Source organism: Anomalospiza imberbis, chromosome 3, assembly GCF_031753505.1.
Source record: "Anomalospiza imberbis isolate Cuckoo-Finch-1a 21T00152 chromosome 3, ASM3175350v1, whole genome shotgun sequence".
NCBI lineage: Eukaryota > Metazoa > Chordata > Aves > Passeriformes > Viduidae > Anomalospiza > Anomalospiza imberbis.
In genome coordinates, this window is record NC_089683.1 from 54,652,169 (window position 1) to 54,674,690 (window position 22,522).

General features: G+C 38.3%; 1 protein-coding gene across 3 annotated transcripts in view; it reads left to right on the plus strand.

Annotated features, from left to right (window-relative positions):
* The window catches only part of LAMA2 (laminin subunit alpha 2), a 336,497-nt gene extending 331,764 nt beyond the window's left edge, over positions 1 to 4,733 (plus strand). For all 3 annotated transcript variants that reach the window (XM_068184425.1, XM_068184426.1, XM_068184427.1), the window contains 4 exons: positions 630 to 783; positions 1,146 to 1,276; positions 1,871 to 2,093; positions 4,474 to 4,733. In XM_068184425.1, the coding sequence (XP_068040526.1) occupies positions 630 to 783; positions 1,146 to 1,276; positions 1,871 to 2,093; positions 4,474 to 4,631 (666 nt within the window). In that variant the 3' untranslated portion in view covers positions 4,632 to 4,733. The remainder of the gene's footprint in view (positions 1 to 629; positions 784 to 1,145; positions 1,277 to 1,870; positions 2,094 to 4,473) is intronic.
* Positions 4,734 to 22,522: the final 17,789 nt, after the last annotated feature.

The following is a 22,522-nucleotide window of genomic DNA, read 5'->3' on the forward strand; positions in this document are numbered from 1 at the left end:
AACAACCCCTGCCCATGACATGGACATGAGCACATTCCCTGCCTCCAGGTGCCTCTCTGGCCAACTGAGTGGCCCTCATCAGTGGAGTCATCAGACTGTGCAGTCAACAGCCTTCACATAGGGACTTTGTTCATTTTAGTAGTGATGTTACCTGCATTACCTCTGTCTTACCATGCAACATTAGCCCCTAAGTAAAGTGATTAAAGGAAGGGAAAAAAGAAAACCCATCTAGCAAAATTACCAGCAGCCCAGAGAACTATAGCCACTATCTTCATCTACTTGCAAACCTCATAACCTAGTCAATTAAAAAGGCAAAATACAGGCCATTAAATTCCTGCATTGCTGATGTAATTTGCTATGTTTCATTTTGTGGTGTATTATTTTATGTCCTTTCCAGTAAGTCAAAGAGATGTGACTCAGATCACATCTCTGAAGGTAATGTAATTCATCCTTAGTATGATTAAGAGTAGATTCCAATTACAATCAGATATTAAGGATTAGCCACATAAAATTCAAGTTTTATTCAGCTCCATAAATCCAGCAGAGAAGCAGAGAAAATGCATTCATTGATTGCATACTTTAGGCTTGCTTCTCATAGTTTTACACTTTGTTTGAAATATTGACTGCAGGTCCTTCATAGCATTGATGGCTGCATCAGGAATTTTAAAATGACAGAATCAGCTGTTGACCTGAATAATCCAACTTCCAGCTTCAACGTTGGAAAATGCTTTGTCACTGCACAGAAGGGAACGTACTTCGATGGAACAGGCTTTGCCAAAACAGGTAATGAACAGCAGTTCTGGTCATAGTCAAAGAACAGAGAAAGAGGAGATTCTGCTTTCAAAAACTCCCAATGTTATCTAACTCCTGTTGGCTGGAGGCAGAGTGAGACCAGTACTTGAAACTCTTGCTGATCATTTTTAGTTATCCCACCTGAGGAGAAACTGTGTGACTTCCTAGCAAGGTCTTGCACTAAGCATAATTGCCATAAAAGTTATTTACATGGTTTCACATGAAAGAGAGTGCATTAACAATGCCAAGTTAGTTACTTTGCTTTACACTGAGCACAATTTGTGTGATGATTATTAGGAATAATATATTAGACGCTTATATTCATTTTATTGTGCTTCCCTTTTCTCTCCAAGTTGGTGCATACAGAGTGGGAACAGATTTGCTTGTGGAATTTGAATTCCGTACAACACGAATGAATGGTGTTCTCCTAGGAGTCAGCAGCCAGAAAATGGATGGGCTTGGCATTGAATTAGTAGGTGGAAAAGTGAGTAGCAAAGCCATTTTGTTTCTTCATAAACTGGTTTTAGACAGCATAGGTAGTTTAAATGCAAAGTCACTATCCCAGTCTCAAGATGTCTCAAACAATATCAGGGCTCTAGAAGGAGAGCCACACTTGGACATTTCCATACATCTGAAGGATCTTACACTTTTAAAAGATAGTTTAAAAGATCCTGTAATACTTGAGTCTCCTAAAACTGCAATCAGGTTTTAAATTAGTGACCATATAAGTTTTGAGGAAAGGCTTTGTTATTAATAATACTAGTTTCTCTTGGATATTTTTTGATTCACAGTCTGGAAAACCAGTCATTATTCTATCACTATAAAGATTTTAGAGGAGTGTAAAACACCCTAAAACTAAGACCAAAAAAAAAAAGAGAAAATGACAACTTAGACAGCAATTTTGCATACTTCCACTTGTGTTAACTCAGTGATAGAATGCAGATCCCAGAGGGACAGCAATCCACATGGTGTTTTGTGCATACAGTCAAACCATGTTGACTTCAAAACAAACAAACAAACAAATAAAAACAACTGAACTCTTTTGAAAGCTTGCTGATGTCCATGTTGTGCTTTTCAGGTGATGTTTCACGTTGACAATGGTGCAGGCCGATTCTCTGCTGTCTATGAGCCGGATGCACCAGGCAGTTTGTGTGATGGGCAGTGGCACAAGGTTCTTGCAAACAAGATCAAACACCGCTTGGAGCTGACTGTGGATGGCAGACAGGTGGAGACTGACAGCCCAAACAGGGCCTCGACCTCAGCAGACACAAACGACCCTCTCTTTGTCGGAGGCTATCCTGGTGAGCACACAAATTATGCTTTGCTTAGGCTCCAACAATGCTGCCTTGGTAATGACTTAACTGTAAGTAGGACTAGTATGCTAAAGATGATTGATAAGACAGGTTGAGTTTGTATCAGTTGGCATGGATGCTCATTTCTGCATTCAGCTGCATTTCAGAACAAGAAATTCTGCAACAAGAGACTCTCGCAGATACCCCTGTCCCATTTCAAATGTAGGCACTGTCACAAGGGATCAGGCAGATTTTCTGCCTTCTGCTGCTCACACACATACAGCCTCTCTTAAAACTTTTTGTTTAGCACTAGCGTAATAGTTACGCTGCAGTAGTAACAGCATTTGGCATGTTTAAATTTAACTTAGAAACAGCAAATTTTAGCCAAAGAATGTATAGGTGCCCTTGAGGGGGCAGGGCAGTGTATGTGTAAATCAGCCTGTAAAACCTGAGGAACTGAGGAATAAGAACAATAGCTTGCACAGAGAGGTAAGAAGACACCATCTCTTTCTAATTAATGCCTTTGCTTGTGGTCTGCTGGGTTTTAAAGGAAAAAAAATCATAATATACATTTGCTAATCAGTATTCTGAAAGCCCTCAAGAGAACTTGTTTTATGCAGAGGTAATTGAACAGTATCAAGGATTGAGCTGAGGTCTGTAGCTGGCTTCATCTTCTACTAAGCTGATAATGAATGCTAGTATTCATCTCTTCATAGACAGTCAATAAATTTTCCAACAGCAGTTTACTTTCTGAAATTACAGTTAATATGTTTGCAAAGTACCAATTTTGTTGTATTTGTAATAAATATTCCCTCTAGCTTGCAAACCAAAACAAAAAAGTGAAGTGTGTTTGAGGTGTGTCTGCTCTAGTGTGTACTGAGGTCAATGGCAAGACACCTCTGAGTTAGTTAATTCCTAAATTATTTTCTGGAAGCTGTTTTTTCACCCATTCTAATCTGTGATACAGTGCATCTAAAAGGCCTTCTCTTGCAAGCTTTGGAACATTTAAAAAATTGTCCTTGGTACTGACATATGAGAGTTGAACTTTAGTCACAGTGACTATCAATAAAGACCAACAACTTTGTGCCAGAAGGAAAACAGCTTTGTGGCAGCCTTTTTATAACAAAACAAGATTCTAGCATAGGAGCCAGCACTGAAGAAACACTGCAGATGGAGTTACTATCTCGTTCTGGACTGCATGTCAAGAGGAGAGACACAAATCACAGTAACACTGCAATCTGTACAAAACAAACCTACACTTACCTCATGTTGAAGGGATATTCATGAGTTCAGCCACATGGCAAGTTATGAAATTGTTTAATAAACCTACTGCATGTGTAAACACTTCCCTCTTCCTTTGCTGCCTAGTCTAGCTCATCCAGGATTTGTTTTAACATTCCCAATACCTAGACACCCGCATCACAAATTTGAAGCACAGTACCATGGGATTTTGTAAAATTAGTATTTGTATTTTCCAGTCCTCTTGAAGCTGCATAAATAGAGCAAAACACTTGCAAACCAGCTAGAATTAGCTGATGGAGAATTTCCTATGTAGGGAAAATTTTCACCACCATAGTGTGGACAAGAATAGAGATTCCTGTGTACCCATAAAAGCTAGAATTCATCTGCTGGTATCACTCTTCCCCATGGAAGGAGAGACAGATGGATTCAGCCATCTTTTCCTCTGTGAAACAGAATAATGCTGTGGCCAGACAGTCTCTACAAGTGTAAAGTTACTTCTGCAATTCACTTGGAAGAACGCTGAGAAACAAGTTGAGCCACGAATTTCACGCTGTTGAGAGAAATATTTCCGGCTTCCCAAACAAACCACCTTCACTTCCATCCCCTCCTTCATTTTTGGAAGATATATACTCCAATTCCTGGCTTTACTATCAGCAAGGGAAAATAAAGCATACTTGAAAACTATCAAAACCAGTCTGTAAATGACATCTGAAATCCATCCTGAGGAACTGGCTTCTTTGTGACATTAGGGCTGAGAATTCCATCCATTTTGGCAAATTTTCCCCCTTCTATTATTCTGTGCATAAACAGCTTGAGAAGTTGAATATCTGCAGAGCATCATATGTGTATTGTACACCATTTGTAGGTAGCAAGCTGCATACATGGGTTACAATGACAGTTTATATGTGTTCAGATTCTGCCACTTTCATAGTAGGATAGAAAAAGAAAAGAAGCCTGGATTGTTATCTAACATAAGCATTCATTACATTTGCTCATAATGTTTGTAATTTTTTAATAATTAATATATACAGCAAAAAAAACATTCATATATTGGTGGGGGCATCTGTTCTCATGCAGGACTCTTGAACAAAATTAAGCATCAACTCAAACTAACATAATTCCTTTCTAATTTTTTTCCTTTCTTCAGATGGTGTTACCCAGTTTGGGCTGACAACTAATATCCGTTTTAAAGGATGTATTCGATTTCTAAAGCTCACCAAGGGTACTGCAAAACCTCAAGAGATTACCTTTAGCAAAGCTTTGGAGCTGAAGGGTGTCCAGCCACTGTCGTGCCCTGCAGACTGATGGTCACTCAGCCAGTATCGGTCTGTTTATATAAGCACCTCAGATTTAAAAATAAAAAAATCTATATCTTCATTGCATTAACAATAAAATGTCTTTGTGCAAATCTTTTAGTGTTTGTGGTATATTCCAATGGCTCTTTCAATGTACCTCCCAGGAATGCATGAACTAATCCCTTCCCCCCCATCACCTTCATTAAGGGAGTAGCACAATAATTTTTCTCTCTCTTTCCTCATAGCTTGAAATGGAAATGTTTCATCTTTCTTGTAATGAGTGAGACCATATATTATGCAGGTTGTTTCTTTTCTATGGAATGCAGGATCAGAAAACACTGCAAGCTAGAAGGGAACCATAAGGATCATCTAGTCCAACTCTCTGAAATGTTCCCTAAATGATTTATGGTGGGGTAGATCTGTAAACTTGTATTCCTTTACAAGTCTAAATACAATGCACTTGTGGGCATGCACAACCTTATCCTTCATTAGCATATTTATTTACTTCAAAAAATTATGCTTTGGTCACACCCAAGAGCTTTTACAAAACTTTTCTGATCATAATATTTCCCATGAAGTTTCACTGAGAAATTATATGTGCTCTATATGGCTACTGTCATGGAACCAAGTGCAGGAAGGAAAATGTTGGTACTTAGTTAATTTATTTGGGATTATTGATTAAAGTATGTTGCACTAAAATCCCTGCTATATCACTTGAACAGCATTGAATTTTAACAGAGTTTGATGTTGGGACATTGAGTCTCCAATGGAGAGAGCAGAATTTGATTCTATTATTCTATTCTATTTCTTACTTTGAAATACAGTTTTAAATGATCCTTAATAAAGTTTGGCATGGCTGCTCTCTCCCACATGATACTGAAGTTACACATAGCAAAAATCTCAAACCAGTTTTCTAAAGGAAGATGAAATCTTGAGACTTGGAGCAGAATAGAGGTGAAGCAAGAACATTCCAGAGATTATTAGTGCAACATCTACTACTGATATCTGCTGTTATCTATTAATGAATTTCTTACCATAAAAGCAGCTTCCAAAGTTCAACTCTGCTGCTTCTGCCTCATGTTGTCAGTTTGTAAGGAATACTGAATACAGAAGCTACCCCAAATCTTCCTTAAATAAAATTTATAGTGCTATGTAGATAGCCATTTAACTATCGACGGAGAGAGGAAAGTTGCTTCCTAGATTCTCACTAAAATGCCAAATCCTAGTTATTTTCCTCATGCTTTGTATGTTTTAGACGGCTGTGAAATCTTCACTGAAGTGTGGGTTGTGTTTTCTATGGATTGTTTCAAATTGTTAAACTGTAGTTTTGCAAAGGTTGTGATTGGACCTTCAGAGCAGCTGCTGTAGGAACGTAAAAAACATACCTGTGCAAAATAAAAAAGAGCAACATAAAAACCCCAGCAGTAAGGTAGTACAACCATGCAATTAAATGAAAAAGGTTTTTAAATTATTTTGTTCTGTCCACAAAGAGCCTTGAATACACATTTTCAGAAATTCTGACTTTACTAAAAGAAAGGCAGCTGCAAAATTTGTGCTTGCCAGCGAGCGCTCCTGCAGGAGTGCTTTGTATTGTACAAAAGGCCTTTTTGGCATACAATGTTTCTTTAAACTGTCATGGGAGGAAAAAAAAAAAACCTTTACACTGGGAAAATGCATTAAAGAGATGGTAATAAATATGTATACTGTCACTCTATCAGGGAGTCTACATCAATCAGATACACCTGAAGAAAAAACATCTAACTCCTGTGAAGTCTTGAAGTAATTGCCTTCAGCAAGTATTCTAGTTTTAGTTGCAACTGGCCTTTAATGATAAGAAACAGTTAATGGCTGCTCAGTGTTCAAAGTGCTAGGAATTAGTAAAGCATGAATTTGTCTCTGAGAAAGCCTAATTATTGGACATGTACTGTCTTCAACTTCTACGTGGTTGTGCTTTTAACAAGCACACTGTAAAATATTCATGCGTTTCTGTGTTATTCTTTATGCCTCATGTATTTACCTATTCTCATGCCTATAAAGTTTCAGGGTAGTTTGAGCAGCTCAAGAAAAGCAGGCCATAACACTTCAAACACAGTTTAGTATTTCCAAAAGTCTTAAAAAATATAAACAAAGGAAGACCCAAGACAATGTTAATGTTATGAATGTCTCACAACACACAACAGCCAATTGTTGGCCCACTACACTACCCAGGCACATTTCCTAGCCTCTAGAGTCAATTCAACATGTTCCATTCTTTTTTAACCCACACATGCTTGCAAAGGTTTTGGAGTTTATTTTGAGTTTTTTTTTGAGGGCAGACTTGAAGACACAAGGGAAATTTGTACAACTGAGCCTAGAGCTCCGTGAGTTAAACCATGCCCAGCCTCAGAGGCAGGAAATTGCCACTGCCCTGCTCAGTGCTGCATCAGCAATGGTCTTTCACAAAAATATGTCTTTGCCTTCAAAACAATTACTGGAGTTTCTATATAAAAGAAGTGGAATGGGAAAAAAGAAAAAGAAAAGCCTTTATGTTCTTAGCTCTGGTGAATTATTTCTCTCTTGCGCAACCTTCCAGGAATGTGTGGGACACAGTAAAAACAATGAAACAATGCACGTTATTACATTTCTTGAACTTTCAAGTCGAAAAAAATCAACCATCTGCTGTCTTCTTCTAAAGGAAATCCACTCAGTAGGCTGAAACAACAGCTACTTCAGCAAATAAGGTAAAAGGAAACAGAAAAACCTGACTAATTTGTTTTCATAGATCAGTGAGTGGATGCACTGAGTACTGTCAGTAAAGTTTCTGCCTTTGAAGATTCAGCAGAGCATCTGGGAATGATCCCAGCTCCCTGTTACTCCCTTTTGCCATACAAGAGATTAATAGATTGTCAGATTCCAGATAAAGACTAAAATTGATGAAACCAGCAGGCTGTGATCTTTAGAGCCATATGCAGCTGCTGGAGATTATGCCACTGCTGACTGTGCTGGGAACAATGCAATACCTTTCAATTCAAAACTGCAAAGTTTTAATACATATTTACAAGCCACAAGTATTTAAAACCTTCTTTTGGTTGATATTTTGCATACAGATGTTTTTACTGCCATATTTCCCCCTCACACTTAAAATACTCTGCTGCTAAACTTCAAAACAAAAAACTTACATCCATGTGTTTTTAAATTGTTTTAAAATTGATCTTGTTGAGTCTTGTCACTTTTAGACATTTATGACAAACAGTTACTCTGAATGAGACAAATCCCTCATCATCTAGGCCAACTGCTGTTGAAAAAGGTTGTGTTTTCAATTTTAAAGACAAGCAGTTCTCAAACTCTTTGCAAGGAATAATTTTCTTTTTCATTCTATTAAATCATACTTTCAGTTCTTTATAGAAGTTTGTAAAGAGAATATGTTTCTGGCTTAGTATTTTTCTTTAGAATGCACAGGAAAAACTTAAAATGCTAAAAGACCCAAACCATTTCTCCTATCCCTCTTTTATCATAGAAACCACCAGGAATTGTCAGTTCTAGGCCTTCCCTTGCTCAACTTCTGGGCAGTCTGAGATACCTACTGAAGGGTTTCTCAGTACATGCAAATAAAATTTTTCATTGACTTGTTTCTGACCAACAAGAAAAGTGTACTCAATAACTTTCATAAGAACATATTTATGGAAGGACCATCTAAAGTTCCCAATCCCCACATACACACTAGTTTTTAAACTTTTAAGAAGACCCTGCAGTTTTCAGTTAAGATTTTATGAAAGCAAATAAAACTTCTGAAAATATCCTCGATGGCTTTTTAATCTTTTCTTTCTTTTTATCATCTGCATTTCCTAATGACAAAAGTTTACCAGTTCTTCAGTTATCCATCAAGTCTTAGAGCACACACATGGGCTGAATGTCTCCTGCAAATATATAGAAAGGTTATCACTTTCACCATCTCATGCTTCATACCAAGACACAAAACCATACAGACCTTTCTTGAAAACAATTTCTTAAATACACTGCTAATGTGTCATGTCATGAAATGTAAACAATATTTACTCAGGTTATATATTTCTGTGGTGTTATTCTTCATATTCAAGGGTACAAATAATTTCTTCATTAAGTCCCACATAATTCCCAATATGAGCCATCTGTTTTAACTCAAAAAAAACCTCCTTTCCTGTTCAAATTTAGTAGGCAACATAGCATAAAATGACAGCACTTCAGAAACTAAAATATCTATTTAAGCAAAGAAAGAAAACCCATGTGAAAAATCTTCAGCAGTCAGTGCTCTCATACATGTTTAATGCTCCCACAAGACCAATATCATTCTTTAGCCCAAATCTAACACCCATCTCCCAGTTTTCACTTGACTATGGACTTGACTCTTCACTTACTTTGAAGAGAACTGCACAAAACTCTCCTAATGCTCGAGTCCCCTCCTTTTACCCCATCTTTTTTTTACAGTACACTTGAGTACAAAATTAAACTGATGCTTCCTGCCTGCCCAGCATTTATCTATCATTCTGTAATTAGGATAATAATGAAAGTAGGTGTCTAGAATTTCAAAGACTATTTTTTATGATATACAGAAAAATTCTGTGAGGCTGAATAATCTGCTGTGACATCTACCCTTTCAAACATAATTTATTTTGACAATTTTGGTTCTTCTAGTTGGCATGAGCAAGGAAGGATGACTGGCAGTTGAGGCCCTAGAGTAGCTATGTTTCCTGTGGTTTTCTTCATTATGATTCTGTACTGCAATACAATGCGAATTTGCTTTAAATAGCCAAAGGCCTCACTCTTTCACTGAGTTCCATGTCAACAGAATGGCTCTCTGGGAGATGAAAAACTGCCTATCTCTCAGAATTGAGAGAATGAAGCACGTAGGGTGACATGGACTCCTATGACCCCAGAGGCAGAGGGTTAGGTGGAATAAACCAGAGCCCTTTTCTCCACAACTTTGAATTATATGAAGTTAGAGTCATCTTAAGCATTGAAGTGCCTGGAGGCATAGACTGGCCTAAGACAGCAGAGAATGATACCTCTACAGTTTTCATCAGTTCAGACCACTTGAAGATCCAGGAAAGATGCAAATATTACAGGTTATTTTATTATTTCTTATTTAGCACCTGTTCAAGCAACAGCTCTATTTTATTCCTTATTTAAAGATTCTGAGTTTATGCTATATTTGCTTAAGGGAAAGTCATTGCTCTTCTTATATTTTTTCTTGGCTTGTTCTTTGCCTACATTGTGGACAATTATGTTGCGAGGGGAGTAAACCTTCAGCTGTAAAAAAATATTCCTGCTTAGAAACAAATGATGTTGTGTCAAACTGTTACTGAGACACCCATCTGCCCAGCAGAGTTTCTACTTCAAATGACCAGAGGAAACTTTAGGCTGTCCTTCAATGTGTCTGCAAATGCCACCTCCAGAGCTCTTCTGGCCCACACTGCCCCAGAATCAAAATTATGAGCCTGATCTATCAACTGAACAGCAGGGAGGCATGGGCTGACTGTGCAGCAAACTTTGCTCACTGCAGAAGCTACAGACATGCCTGCAGCCACCCTGGGTGTTTTGTTTCACTTAATGTCATTGCTGAAACCTTTCTTCCCAATTAGACTTAGTAGCTCTGCTGCAATCCACTACAGCACCCAGCATTAGGATTACTCTTGATGGAGTACAGCAAAACCCTAGCTTAGGGAAAAACTTCCGGACATAGATAATATCAAACATTACTGGCTACTTCCCTTTTCCATAAAAAAAAAAAAAAAAAAAAAAAAAAAAAAAAAAAAAAAAAGCCAACCAAAAAAAACTTACTAAACCCAAGCTGCAAGTACAACCTCTTACATCTTTCTCACAGATCTGCAGCATTAAGAAAGTGAAAAATAAACCTTGTACGTGTATTCCCCTTAAGCCCATTTCTTTCTGTTAATGGCTGCATTATTGCTACTATTCAGTCAATTTTGACAATCTGAACAAATCTCCCCATAAAGTAATAGAAGGTTTAACAAAGGAGGTGAATTTGGCTTGAATAGCTGAGTAGATTGGTTGAAAATTCACTAACACTGAGGCAAGTAGGAAAATCTAATAACTTCTTGACTGCTTTTGAAAAACCACTGCCTTGTGCAAAGTCTGAAGGTCAAAGGGCCAGGGTATTGTTAATACTCTACTGTATCTCCTCCGGGCCATGGAGGAGATCAGCTGGGCAGAAGAGTGAAATCCCCAGACAAAATCTACTTGCAACAGTGGGTTGCCCTAACTTATAAAACCCAGCTTTCAGCCGATGCTGCATCCCGCTGGTGCACATTGAAGGAAAAGCTTACAACATGCAAAACACTGAAATCACATCTCCATACAAGAGTGGTATTCATGCAGCCAAAGGGACAGCAGTGAAATAAGCAGGTCAGGAATGTCATTACAGCAGGGCAGAAAAAAAGGTTGCTACAGATAGGAGTAATTCATCTGCAAATCTGCACCAGGGCCAGATACAAAATAGCTCACTGTGGTTTTCCTCTGGCTTTTCTCCTGTAAATGAAAGAATATAAAAAAACCCAAAAAAGTTCTACTCATTGTGTCAAAGTTATACTCGTGTATATATTTGACAGTTTACTCTCCTGAAGATTACAACTATTCAACAAGCAGTTAATGGTTATGGGTCTACGTAGGTTTTCAACAGTGTTTCTAAATTACTTTGGGCCAGAAAATTCAAGGCTGCATTCTACAAAGGGAAGACAGAAGAGGGAAAAAACCTCCTATATCCAGGCATTACACTTGAAAATACAAAGTAAAGGCAGCAGTGTTGCTTTCTAGTTTAGTTAAAGAAGGATTAAGCAGTCATCACTGGTCAAAATCCAACATACCTACTTTAAACCTGACAAGTAAGGTTCAAAGTGGGACTGTAACCTCGAAGTTCATCCATATCATAGCTCTAAAGCCAAGTTTGTGAGGTGCTAATACATTCAGTGCAAGACTGAGGCAAGCCTGGCCACAGTGCACAAGCACACCGTTGTACACATTGTCCATAAGGTATCTGTTATTTTAAGCCTCCAAGCAGTTTTATAAACTGAACTGCAGCAGGAGTGTGCTTTCAAACACCAGCTGGCAGTGGCATGTTGGGTTGCGAAGTCTCTAAAATGTGATTCCATAAAAGACATTGGATGTTGCTACTGCTTAGAAACTGTTAAAAGTACTAGAACAGATGGAGAATTAAGTTTACCATTTAGCTGCCTAGTTCATGGAAGGTCTTCTGTTCCCTGTTTATGAAACTAAAAATTTTTATTGTTTAGTTTGCTTTTCTCTTTTCCATGGTGTTTTTAATCAACAACTTATTTTTGTAATATTCTGCTTTTTGGTATATAAAAATTGAACATTTTGTCTGGTAGTATTTTGCACTGATAATCAGATAATCAGTGACCTTAAGAATATCGATAGGTTTCTTTCTTTACAGAGATAGTATATTTTCAAAATTTAAAAAATTCTTAATTACTAATCAAAAACTCTTTGTCTTCCTGATTTTTCTACCATTTATTATGTGGCTGATTTGAGGCAATTAAGGAAGCAAAATAATTCTTTTCCTGTACCATGGGGGATAATATTGAAAGATGTGTGGCCCTAGTTCTAGGGTAAACAATCTCACAGCAAAGAAAACCCCGAACCATCAAAATCCTCCACCTCACAGTAGAAAGAGCTTGAAGAGGGTGCCTAGTTCACTCTCTCATATTTGCAGAGCAATGGCCTAGGCAACAATTCTGCATTTTTATTCGTGCACAAGGTTTGTTCTGTGATAATGTCTTTCCCTAATACGCATCAGCACCCCATGCCTGTACTTGGCAAGTGTTCCAGTGAGCGGGAGACCAAGGAACAGAGGAAAAAGAGCTGGGTATGCAAGGATTCTGCTTGTCTTTTTTAAATTTTAATTAGTAATTCCAACTTTGGAGAGATTTCTCTCTCCTGAGCCAGTTCAAGACAGCAGACATAAGAAGCACTTGAACTCTGTAGCTGGCTAAATGCAAGCACACTTCAAGATAAGAGCAATTTTACAGTCCTGCTTCATTTATCAAACCTGACTGTGTACTGCACATTTTGATTTCCATGTAATGGTTTGACTGTAAATTTACCCTCAGCAAGATCCTTTTATATGCGTTCAAACTAATTTACCTCTTGCTGATCGAGTCCTAAGTTGTAATTTGCTTAAATGCAGAGCCTAAATTGACTAAATCAAATGCATTTGCGCAAACTCAATAAGCAGAACCATTATCCACTGAAATAAGCAAGTCTCCTAAGAGCATCAAATGCTTCCTTACAGTGGAAGAGTTGGCTCAGGAGCCAACCACCACTTCTGCTAATGATTGTGTCAGTCTGAGGGCTCTAATGTTTTTTCCCCTCTAAATGGAAGGGCAAGAGGTATTCATAGCTTTATCAAGCACTGTAACCAAAGCAACTAAAGCTCATTTTCCAGTGTAATAAAAAGACACCAGTGAAGAAAGATACATTTGAATATCCCTGTTAATGTGTACATTAGCTAGGCCAAAAATCTCAGCCTCAAAGATCTCAACCACAAAGATCTCAACCACCTAGCACATGGGAGCCATTTGCAGAAAAGGTCATAAAATCATGGTGTCACCACATGTTTTATACAGCAGTGTAACTACAGCTGAGTCAAACTGACCTGCCCCTGACTTGGTACTTAGAAAGGAATATTGATTTGCAATTGCAAAATTTAAAAAATTAACACATTGGCATCAGGCAGGAGGGCGTTCAGCCTCTTTATGAAGGGTGCCCAAACCAGGATCCACCCAAAAGGGATTGAAGGCTCTGATCTACTACACCAGAGCCTACCTCCAGTATTTCATTATTTTAAATTTATTCAGTGGCTTTGCAATTTAAGTATGATGGTGGTGAACATAATGGAAGCCAGAATCTAGTACTTTACATCATATTGAGAAAAACACTATTGGATTAAAACTACTTTAAGTTTTGTGAGTCTTGGGAATGAGAACTGAGTGGCAGATAGTACCAATGGCTGTTCTGATATGGAGAAGTATTACTGCAGGGCAGTAGTAGCTAGACTGAGTATTCTAACCAGAAGTTATTGCCATGATTATACCTTCAAGATATGATGCAAAGGAAGTTAAACATCCAAGTTCATTCTGAGCTAAAATTCAAACTTTGTGTATCTAGTTGTCATGAAGAAAAAAGTCCTACTGAAATTAGTAAGACAATGAAACATTTGATTGCTGATATGTGTAAAATAAATATATAGCTAGAACTGAAAGTCTTAGACCTGCAGACTAACTTTGATAACAACTTTAAAAACTAAGTTTTTAACCCAAAATAGTAACAAATCTTAGTATTTATTAAGTACTTGTCTTTAAGATGCTTTAGGAGTATTAACTCATCTGTTTTTCTATTAATAACCGAATGTCATAATTTGGGCTTACTACAAAGACCATACCTATGGCAAAGCCATAAAACCAGGAAATTAAGTTGCCCAATGCAAAAACAACATCATTCCATTTTATTTGTTTGTCCTTTGAAACTTCTGCCTTCAGTCCCCTGTCAGCTAATTTCCATCAAAAAAGTAAAAAAGCAAGACTCTTTTGTGGTTTCCAATATAACATGTAAAAGAATTATGTACAGATCTACCAAAGACAGATTTTCCTCAAACATGCCTGAGTAGCTCTGGTGCAGCTGCATCTAGATTGGCCCTGAATAGCAATAGTAAAGACCAATAATAAAGAGTGTCCTGTAACAGAAACTATTCAATACTGCTTGGGTTCTTCACTCTCCCTAGTGCAGATGACTATAACATGAAGGCTCTGGGAATTACCAGTGCTGTATAACTACTATTACTTTTTAAAATATTTCTGTTAAGTATTAATGCACATCCTTCCTTGGTAGTAGAAAAAAAATTGCCAAAAGGCAACGCTTCTTATAAAGATTTGTGTATATAGCCAATCTTTTATATGACATGTCCTTGCCCAACAACCAAGAATTAAAAAAGGAGGAAAGGGACACTGCAAAGGCAGGTGGGTGAGGAAGCAGGAGGTAACGGGGGAGGCAACTTTGAATGACAGCAGAGAAAGCTTCATAAAAGTATCTCTTCAAAAAGCAGCCACTGAGGGAATTATGTCTGCTGGACTAAAATTGTAGATATCTAAACACTAAAATTAGGACGTTTGAGCACATCTCCTAATTTATTTTGTTTATTAAGTTTCCACTTAATAACTGCTATGTCTGCCCTGCATAAAAAAGGGACACAAAAAGGGATTTCTAAATAATGTGAGTAGAAGTTCCTGAGTCTAGGTCCTGGTATCTTTAGTCACTTAAGATTTCTTAGGAAATTGTACTACTTTTCTATACTGAGCTTCCCTCTTATTTTTTACTGTCTTTATATGGAAATCATAGTCCAGTAAATAGTATACTGGAATATACTCACTGGAATAGATGCAGGATTAATCACATCTTCCATGGACCCACATCTCAAAGACTAAATTCTGGATATATGCCATTTGCAATTAGGACAGCTTGGGCACTAGGGGAATTTCATGCATTAAGTTGCTGTATCCTAAGGAAATAAGTGATGCAAAAACCAGTGAAGCCAAAAAGAAAGCCAGAGCAGTGTTACTGCCTTAATTCCAGTGCAGGCAGAGGTTTACCAAAATCCATCAGCTGTTGTTCCATCCTTTATGGAAAACCAGTTACCACTCTCAGAAGTCCCCTGTCCAAAACCAGGTCACCTAAAGCACAAAGGGTGCTACAGATCCAGAAAACAAAAACGAGCTGCAGTGTTCTAATCACTTCCTTTTCTCCTCAAGAGTGTATGCCACCGGCACTACCTGGCCTATTAGAGGCTTAAGTGCTGTGTGATCTACGAGTACATCATGAAGGCTGGAAATTGCTAAAGGAGCATATTCTGTAGCTGTGATGCATCTATCAGACAAGACATTTGAGTACATCTGCAAAAATCACCATCTCATCAAAGAGATGATATAGCTGCAGATTTCAGGAGGTTGAAACTAGGGAGGGTGTGTGTGGGAGTGAGGGGGAAAGTGAGTGAGGGCGTATGTGTGTGTGTGTGTATACTGTTTCTTCCTTCTGGACTGCTGCCAGCACCTGTGATTACCATGCTATCACCAGCTGCATGGGCTCTTCAAGCACACAGACATCACATAAAAATGTAACCTCTTATGACACAAAAATTAAATGTAACCTCACGTTCCCATCTCCAGTTGTGGGAAGAGAGCTGCCAACCAAATGACTCTGAAGAAGGCTTACATACCCTGCAAACCCTCTTATACTTGTACAGTACATAGTGATGTCGGCTTAAAAAACAAAATTAATTAAATCCAATTCAGCCCCTCTCTTTCCTCCTGTGACTTCCCTCAAAATCAGACATCCGTGTCTACAGCAACAAACAAGAACAAACTTATTTAGCCATGGTGCATGTTCTTCATTTTTCACAGCAGTTACACATACACACACTGTCAGTCTGTCTGTTGCTGATCTGCTTATGGTTAGTGCTGTTTCAAAGTAATAAACAGAATAAATATTCATCACTCACTCCCTTGCTTTGAAGCCCATTTACTGTGACTGGAGAGGCAGGGGCATGGAGGAGTCAGCCATTGTAGCAATACAGCTACAATCATTCTCTTCACGGCTAATGAGCAATGGCATTAAGGGACTGGTGTTTTTTTCTAGTTGGTTTCTTTCACTGTAAAGGAGGCAGCATTTTTTCACATTGTCTCCAGACCCAATTTGAAAGAGCTGATGAAGAACTACTGTCCCTCCAAGGCAATGATGCAATTAGAGGAAACACTGTGGAATCAAATAAAGAGGAAAATATATTAGAATTAATTCACTGTGAGCAAGACTCCAGTCTGTAGCAACCATTGTATTACTGCCGTTCTAAATTGTCCTCTTGCAGTGCACTATCAGACACTCTATGCAATCCCCCTTTTTTGCTCTAAGAGTTTCTTTAAAGTAATGCCAGCTGACTAAAGCACAATTACTGTATGTACAGCACATGTTAAGCTTGTCACAGTGCTTCCTTCTCTGGAAGCATCAGAGTCTGGATTAGGATGGAACTGTGCAGCCAGGCACTGCACAGCTTGGGTCTTACCCACCTGCAAGAAGTACAGCCTGGTTTCTCCCTCCCCTGCCAAGGGAGATTGCTAGATCAATCTCTCCTTCTTAGTTATTAATAAAAAATCAAACACTGTTTAGCCCCTTCAGAAGGAGAAGGTAATTTATCTTGTGTCTCATACACAGAATGCAAACCTTGTCCATCTGCCTGTCTGAACTTACTCAGACTTGGAGCAAGGGAGTAGGCAAAGCGCTGGCACTTCTCTAAGTGCACTGCGACAAAGCCAAAGCCACAACAAACAAGATGGAACTGAAACTTCATTTCCTCCATTCCACAGATGCTAGGGACCAGGCTTTTTCTTCTAATCTGTAACTGGGTGGTACCAGTTTGAGGGGAAGAAAGGGAACAGGTCCTTCTATTGACTTTCCCCCAGGACAGTCTTTACTGGTGCCACCACTGGCATACTTCTGTCCTTTCCCAAAGCCTGGAAATCCAAGTAATTCTTCTGGGCTGATCACCTGGAAATCTATCCTGGTTGGTTAGAAGAAGGAGGAGATAAAAGTCATACGGGAATGGTTCAGTGCTCTGGGTATATTAAACTTCTTTATTCCAGCATATTATGGAGAAGATCTTTCAGCATCAAAATTATTGACATTTCTGTTTCCACCTTCTCTGTCACCAAAGAAACCCAGTTCAGCACATCTGCAATGGTTTCATTCATGGGTCCAAGACTGTGTAAAGCTTTTCAAAAACAACTAATGACTGTGACTGCCTCTAGATCCTCAGCCTGGGACACAGCAAGAGGTGTCAATTAAAAAACAGTGAAAAAACACACTCATTAGGACCCTGCTCTACTGAAAACTCACGTCCTTCTGAGGTGCCCTGCTTTGGGGACCAAGTCAGCCAACTTTGTGAGTCAGCCACTCACACTTTGCAAATTCAGCCATAGTTTGAAAGATGGATTTGCTGGCCATGTAACCCTACAGCAAGGTCCCCTACTTCATTTTTCTGACATAAATTTCTGTGCATGTCAGTTTGCATTAATATCATCACATTAGCTATATTTCTCCAATATTTCTGCAAACAGCCTCACAAGCCCAGTGGAAGGGGTACTTAGAACCAAGAAAATAATGCTGGAAAATAAGAAACTGTTTTCTGGATTATATATGTGCAGGACTGAAGTTTTGAACAATTCATTAGTCCTTACACAGTTATTTTAGGTAAAAGAGAATTAAATTATTTTTTAACGAGAAAGAAATTTGTTCTGCTTGACAAGGTAGTAATGAGTAGTGGCTTTTTTTACTGCTGCTGCCGCTGCTAAAAGCAATATAGATGCATTTAAAAAAACCAAGTAAGATCCATCTCTTTCACCAGCAGAAAACAAACTAGCAAGTAGTCTGCAAGCAGTATCTTCTCAATTCTTCTTTTATATAGTCTAATACTTTTTGTCTAGAAGTGACTATGAGCAAGTGAAAATAATTTTTAAAATACATTGCAAACTTCATGTGAATGGTAGAAAGAAGACAAAAACTTCTTGCCAATTTACCATGAAAGCGCATAAAGATATTGTGGAGAGAGTTGCATTACAAGCAAATGAAAAATCAGAGTGGTCAGACACTACTGAATAAAACTCAGTTCCGTATACTTTATATTTCTAACTACAGAAATAACTATGTGACAGGATAAGAAAGACAGGAACACTTTTATGGAGTATAAAAAGATTAAATGCTCCAGATGTACAAACATTTTGATTATACTCTTTTCCAACTGTCTCCCTACCCAATTTTTGGAAACTGCCAGATGCTACTAGAAAGCTTTTTGTACTTGTACACTGCATATTTCATTGCTAAAATAGAATTAACATATAGAGCAGCAAATAGGGTTATCTGTCTCTCTTCAGTGTTGTACCATAAACATACCAGACTGTCAGTTGAAAGTAAGAATTATGACAAAGATCCCTACAGATCCACACCCACAGAGACTGACAGGATAGTATTGACTACATCAAGAAGAAACAGAAAACAATTTAAATGCTGTAGAGCCTCCTCAACATCTTTGACTTACAGTAAACTTTTAAATTTAAGTGATTCCATTTAATATCATATCAGAAACAGCTTTTACTGACACTCCTTCTTTAAGATGTTCCATGGTTGATTTTCAGTCTGATGCCAGTGGTATCAGGTAAGAATCTCCATATTAACAAAAAAATTTGATCTATACAATCTCTCTGTTCCCTGCTGCAAGTCAGGGCATCTCAGATGCAGAATTCAAGGCTAGCACAGCTTTCATCTCTTTAAAGCAAAGGCAAACCCCTGTGTGAATGAGTTCCAAATACTTGAACAGAATTTTTTTCTTACTTTCCTAAGAAAACCTTTTCTTCCTAAGGATCTGAAAGGGCCATGAAGGGTACAGAGTTGGCAGACATCGGCAAATATTCTATTAATGAGAAAAATTTTAAAAGCCTGAATAAATGTAACTCTCTAACTCTTTTGTATTCATTTTTAAGCAAGCTGACACCTCTGAATCTTTGCAGAAAGAGATTTTGAGTTTCCATCTGCATCTCAACACTTTTATGATGAGAAATCTGTAATTCAACCCACCCTGAACTATAATTGCAGCAAGACCATGTGTCACTGGTAGAAAGGATGTTATTGATGGTATCATCTATATTATTGCTGCTTGATCCAGCCTAATGAAGATCTGGAAGTGTTACTAATATTCAACACAGTCCTATACAGTGTGCATTTCATAAATCTCCCTTCTTTCATGCATATTGCTGCTACTGTCTGCAGAAGTAAGAAGTGACTGATTATGTTGTTACAAGATACTCTTATTATTGGAGGGCTTCAATGATTTTCCCTTCTGTGATATTCGGATAAATGGCACTGCTCCATCATTGGCAGAGTTGGAGATGGGGTTCATAATTTCTGTCAGCTCCTTGGCCTGTGAGATATCAGCAGTCCATTAAGACCCAGGAATTGTCACTTTCAGTCAGGCTCCATCTACAGGCGGACATAGAAGGCAGCCGCTGATATATCCATGTTAGGTTTAAGGACACTGCACAAAGCTGACAAGAACTCCTGCACCTTATATGTCTGTGGGGCCCAGAGAGAGCAGGGAGAGTGCCTTCTCAACAGAACAAACTACTCCAAACCTACACCTCTTCAGAGATATGTAGAGAAGCAGATTGTGTTCACCTCAAAGCAAACAAGGTCCCAATGTCAGCCTGCTGTCACTTCCAGCTGAACAAACCAACATTCAGTCCAAATCATGTAAATTCAAATTTTTCTTCCTTTGCTACATCATCAGAGCCTTGTTATTTCTATAAAATGTTCAAATTCTCATTTTGATTGATACTGATTTCACGGTGTTCGGTTTCACTGAATGTTTCCTTCTGCCCATGTAATAAAACAAGGAATGGGGTTACTTCATTGAGGATTACATTTCACAGCATAAATCTTTGTTTAAACCTTTTCTGGATTACAGAACTGAGACAATCTCATTTTCTACAATGCTGAGGAAAGAAAACGAGACTCTCATTCTGCCATGCAAGCTATTCAAAGTGCATATTTCAGGACTGCAGGGTTGATATTTGTTCAGCACAGGTGGGTGGTTTTGTTTTGATTTGCTTTTAATAGATTCTGCTAGAATGTGAAGTCCAAACAAGGGCACAGAAATTTTGAAAAAGTAACCATTTAAAAATGTGCTCAAGTGTCTATGTTTAGAAATTGCTTGACCAGTTAGTTGTCTCCAGCTCGCAAAGACACTCCAATGCAATACAAAAAATGAAGTATTTTCCACATGAAAACTATAAAAGCAAATGAATAAGAAGTTTGAACTTTTTTCATGGAAAAGTAATAGAAAATTATGCCAGATGATTTGCTAAAGACAAGGAGAGAAGAAGAAAAGGTGCTATTTGCTATATGTTGATTGCTACAAAGAATAGTTGATTGACTGGTTGCCAACCAGGCTCTCACTGTTTAGATATCACTGTTTAATGAGTGTGTGGGATCATAGTTTTAGGGAAAACAGGGACAAAACACACAGTCAGAACCAAGTGTGATAGATCCAGTATTAAGAAAACAGCTAGCAATATACTAAATTTTTTAGAATATCTGACCCATACAAGTTAGAACTGGCCCTTCTCTTCCTTAATAAATTTCAGTGAAGTCCCAGAGACAACTAGGTTGAATAATTCTGCTTACTTCATGTTTTCTCTTCTTCTGTTATAAGATTAGTCAACTTTTTCTGGGTATTAATTTTGGTTTTGGGTTTGGTTGTGGTTTGGGTTTTTTTTTTTTTGTTTTGTTGGGGTTTTTTGTGGGGGTTTTTTGGGGTTTTTTTCTGTTTTTTTTTTTTTCACAGACAGCTGGCTACACTCAGGACATTCTGAAAGGGAGTAAGAACAATCTATTCCTGGGATAATGGACATAAGGATTTGCTCTATTAGGATAAATTTGCAGAGAATTTCTACTTTAGAAAGAGTATTTTAAATAATTTAATAGTTAACTTCAAATTTCGTATCAAATTGCCCTCAGTCTTCTGTAATTGCTGCACATCTCCCAGTTAAACCAAATTTCTACACTAAACTAATGGGTAAAACTAGGGCTCTGTATTGAAGATCTGGCCATTACTATAACTTCTGAGATTAGTATCTGTATCCAACACTAAAAACTACTTTTTCCTTGTTCTCACATGCCCTTGCCAGAGGGTAGACAGGAGGTGCATTGATAAGGGACCTATTAAACTAAGCGAAGCCAAAAGCAGATAAAAGCCACACTGAAACCAGTGAGCCAGGGCATTCCTGACACCGTAAATACTTAAAAGTGGTACAGAAGGTCAGAGGAGAAATAAATTAATAGCTCAAGGACAGATCATTTGTGCCTATGCTGTTTCATTCAGAAATCTGTGGGAAGTTAGACACAGAGGAAAAAGAATTTAAGAAAGACTGGGTAATTAGAGCAGTTTTTAACATTTCTAAGCAGCCCTTTGGATGATCATTTAGGAGAATGAAGAGACAAAGCTTAAAGACTGCTGATGGTTTGCAGTCTCTGAGTATACTGAATGTCTGTAGCAGCTTAACTGAGGAATTACAACAGCTGCCCTTCCTCCTTTTACGTCATGTGGCTGCCTTCAGGGTCACTGGGATGCTGAAACAGCAGATGGACTGGAACACAACAAAAGGGGTGGAAAGATAAGAAAGACAGAAAAGAGAATCAGGTGGGAAAGAAAATACACTCTTTCTAAATGGGAGGGAAACAAAGAAATACTAGATGAGGTTTCAAACAGTTCAAGAGAGAGTGTTGCATTCCACCTAGACAGGGTTTTTTTACATAGTAATTAAATTGTGAAGAAGGAGAGGACCAGTGTCAGAGCAAAACCTTGACAAGAAAGGCAATAATCCAGTGAGACTCAGCTTCTCAAATGCTGCACTGAGGTACAGTGCATCAAAACACACACACACCCTGGAGGGAGACAGTACTCACCCTCCTGGGCACACCACTGACCCTCCAGTGACACTTGCTCTTCTTAAAAATCGGTCAGGAAACAGGCATTTACTTCACTCATGCACATTGGATCTTAGGCAAGAGCCCTTGGGGCAAGCTCTTGGTGGGGGAAGGGATGGTGGGAAGCTTTTCTGCAGTTTCAAATGTGACCTGGGGTCCTGAATGTGAACTGGAGTGAGAGGAGTCAGTGCTTCATTACTCACACTGGCTCTTCCAATACAGCCTTTAAGCCAGAAAATCCTCCACTTCCAGAGTCACCATAACTGCCCAACTGGGGGAAGGGAAATACAACCAAAAAAATGTACTTTGCTAGCCATGATAAATGGTTAT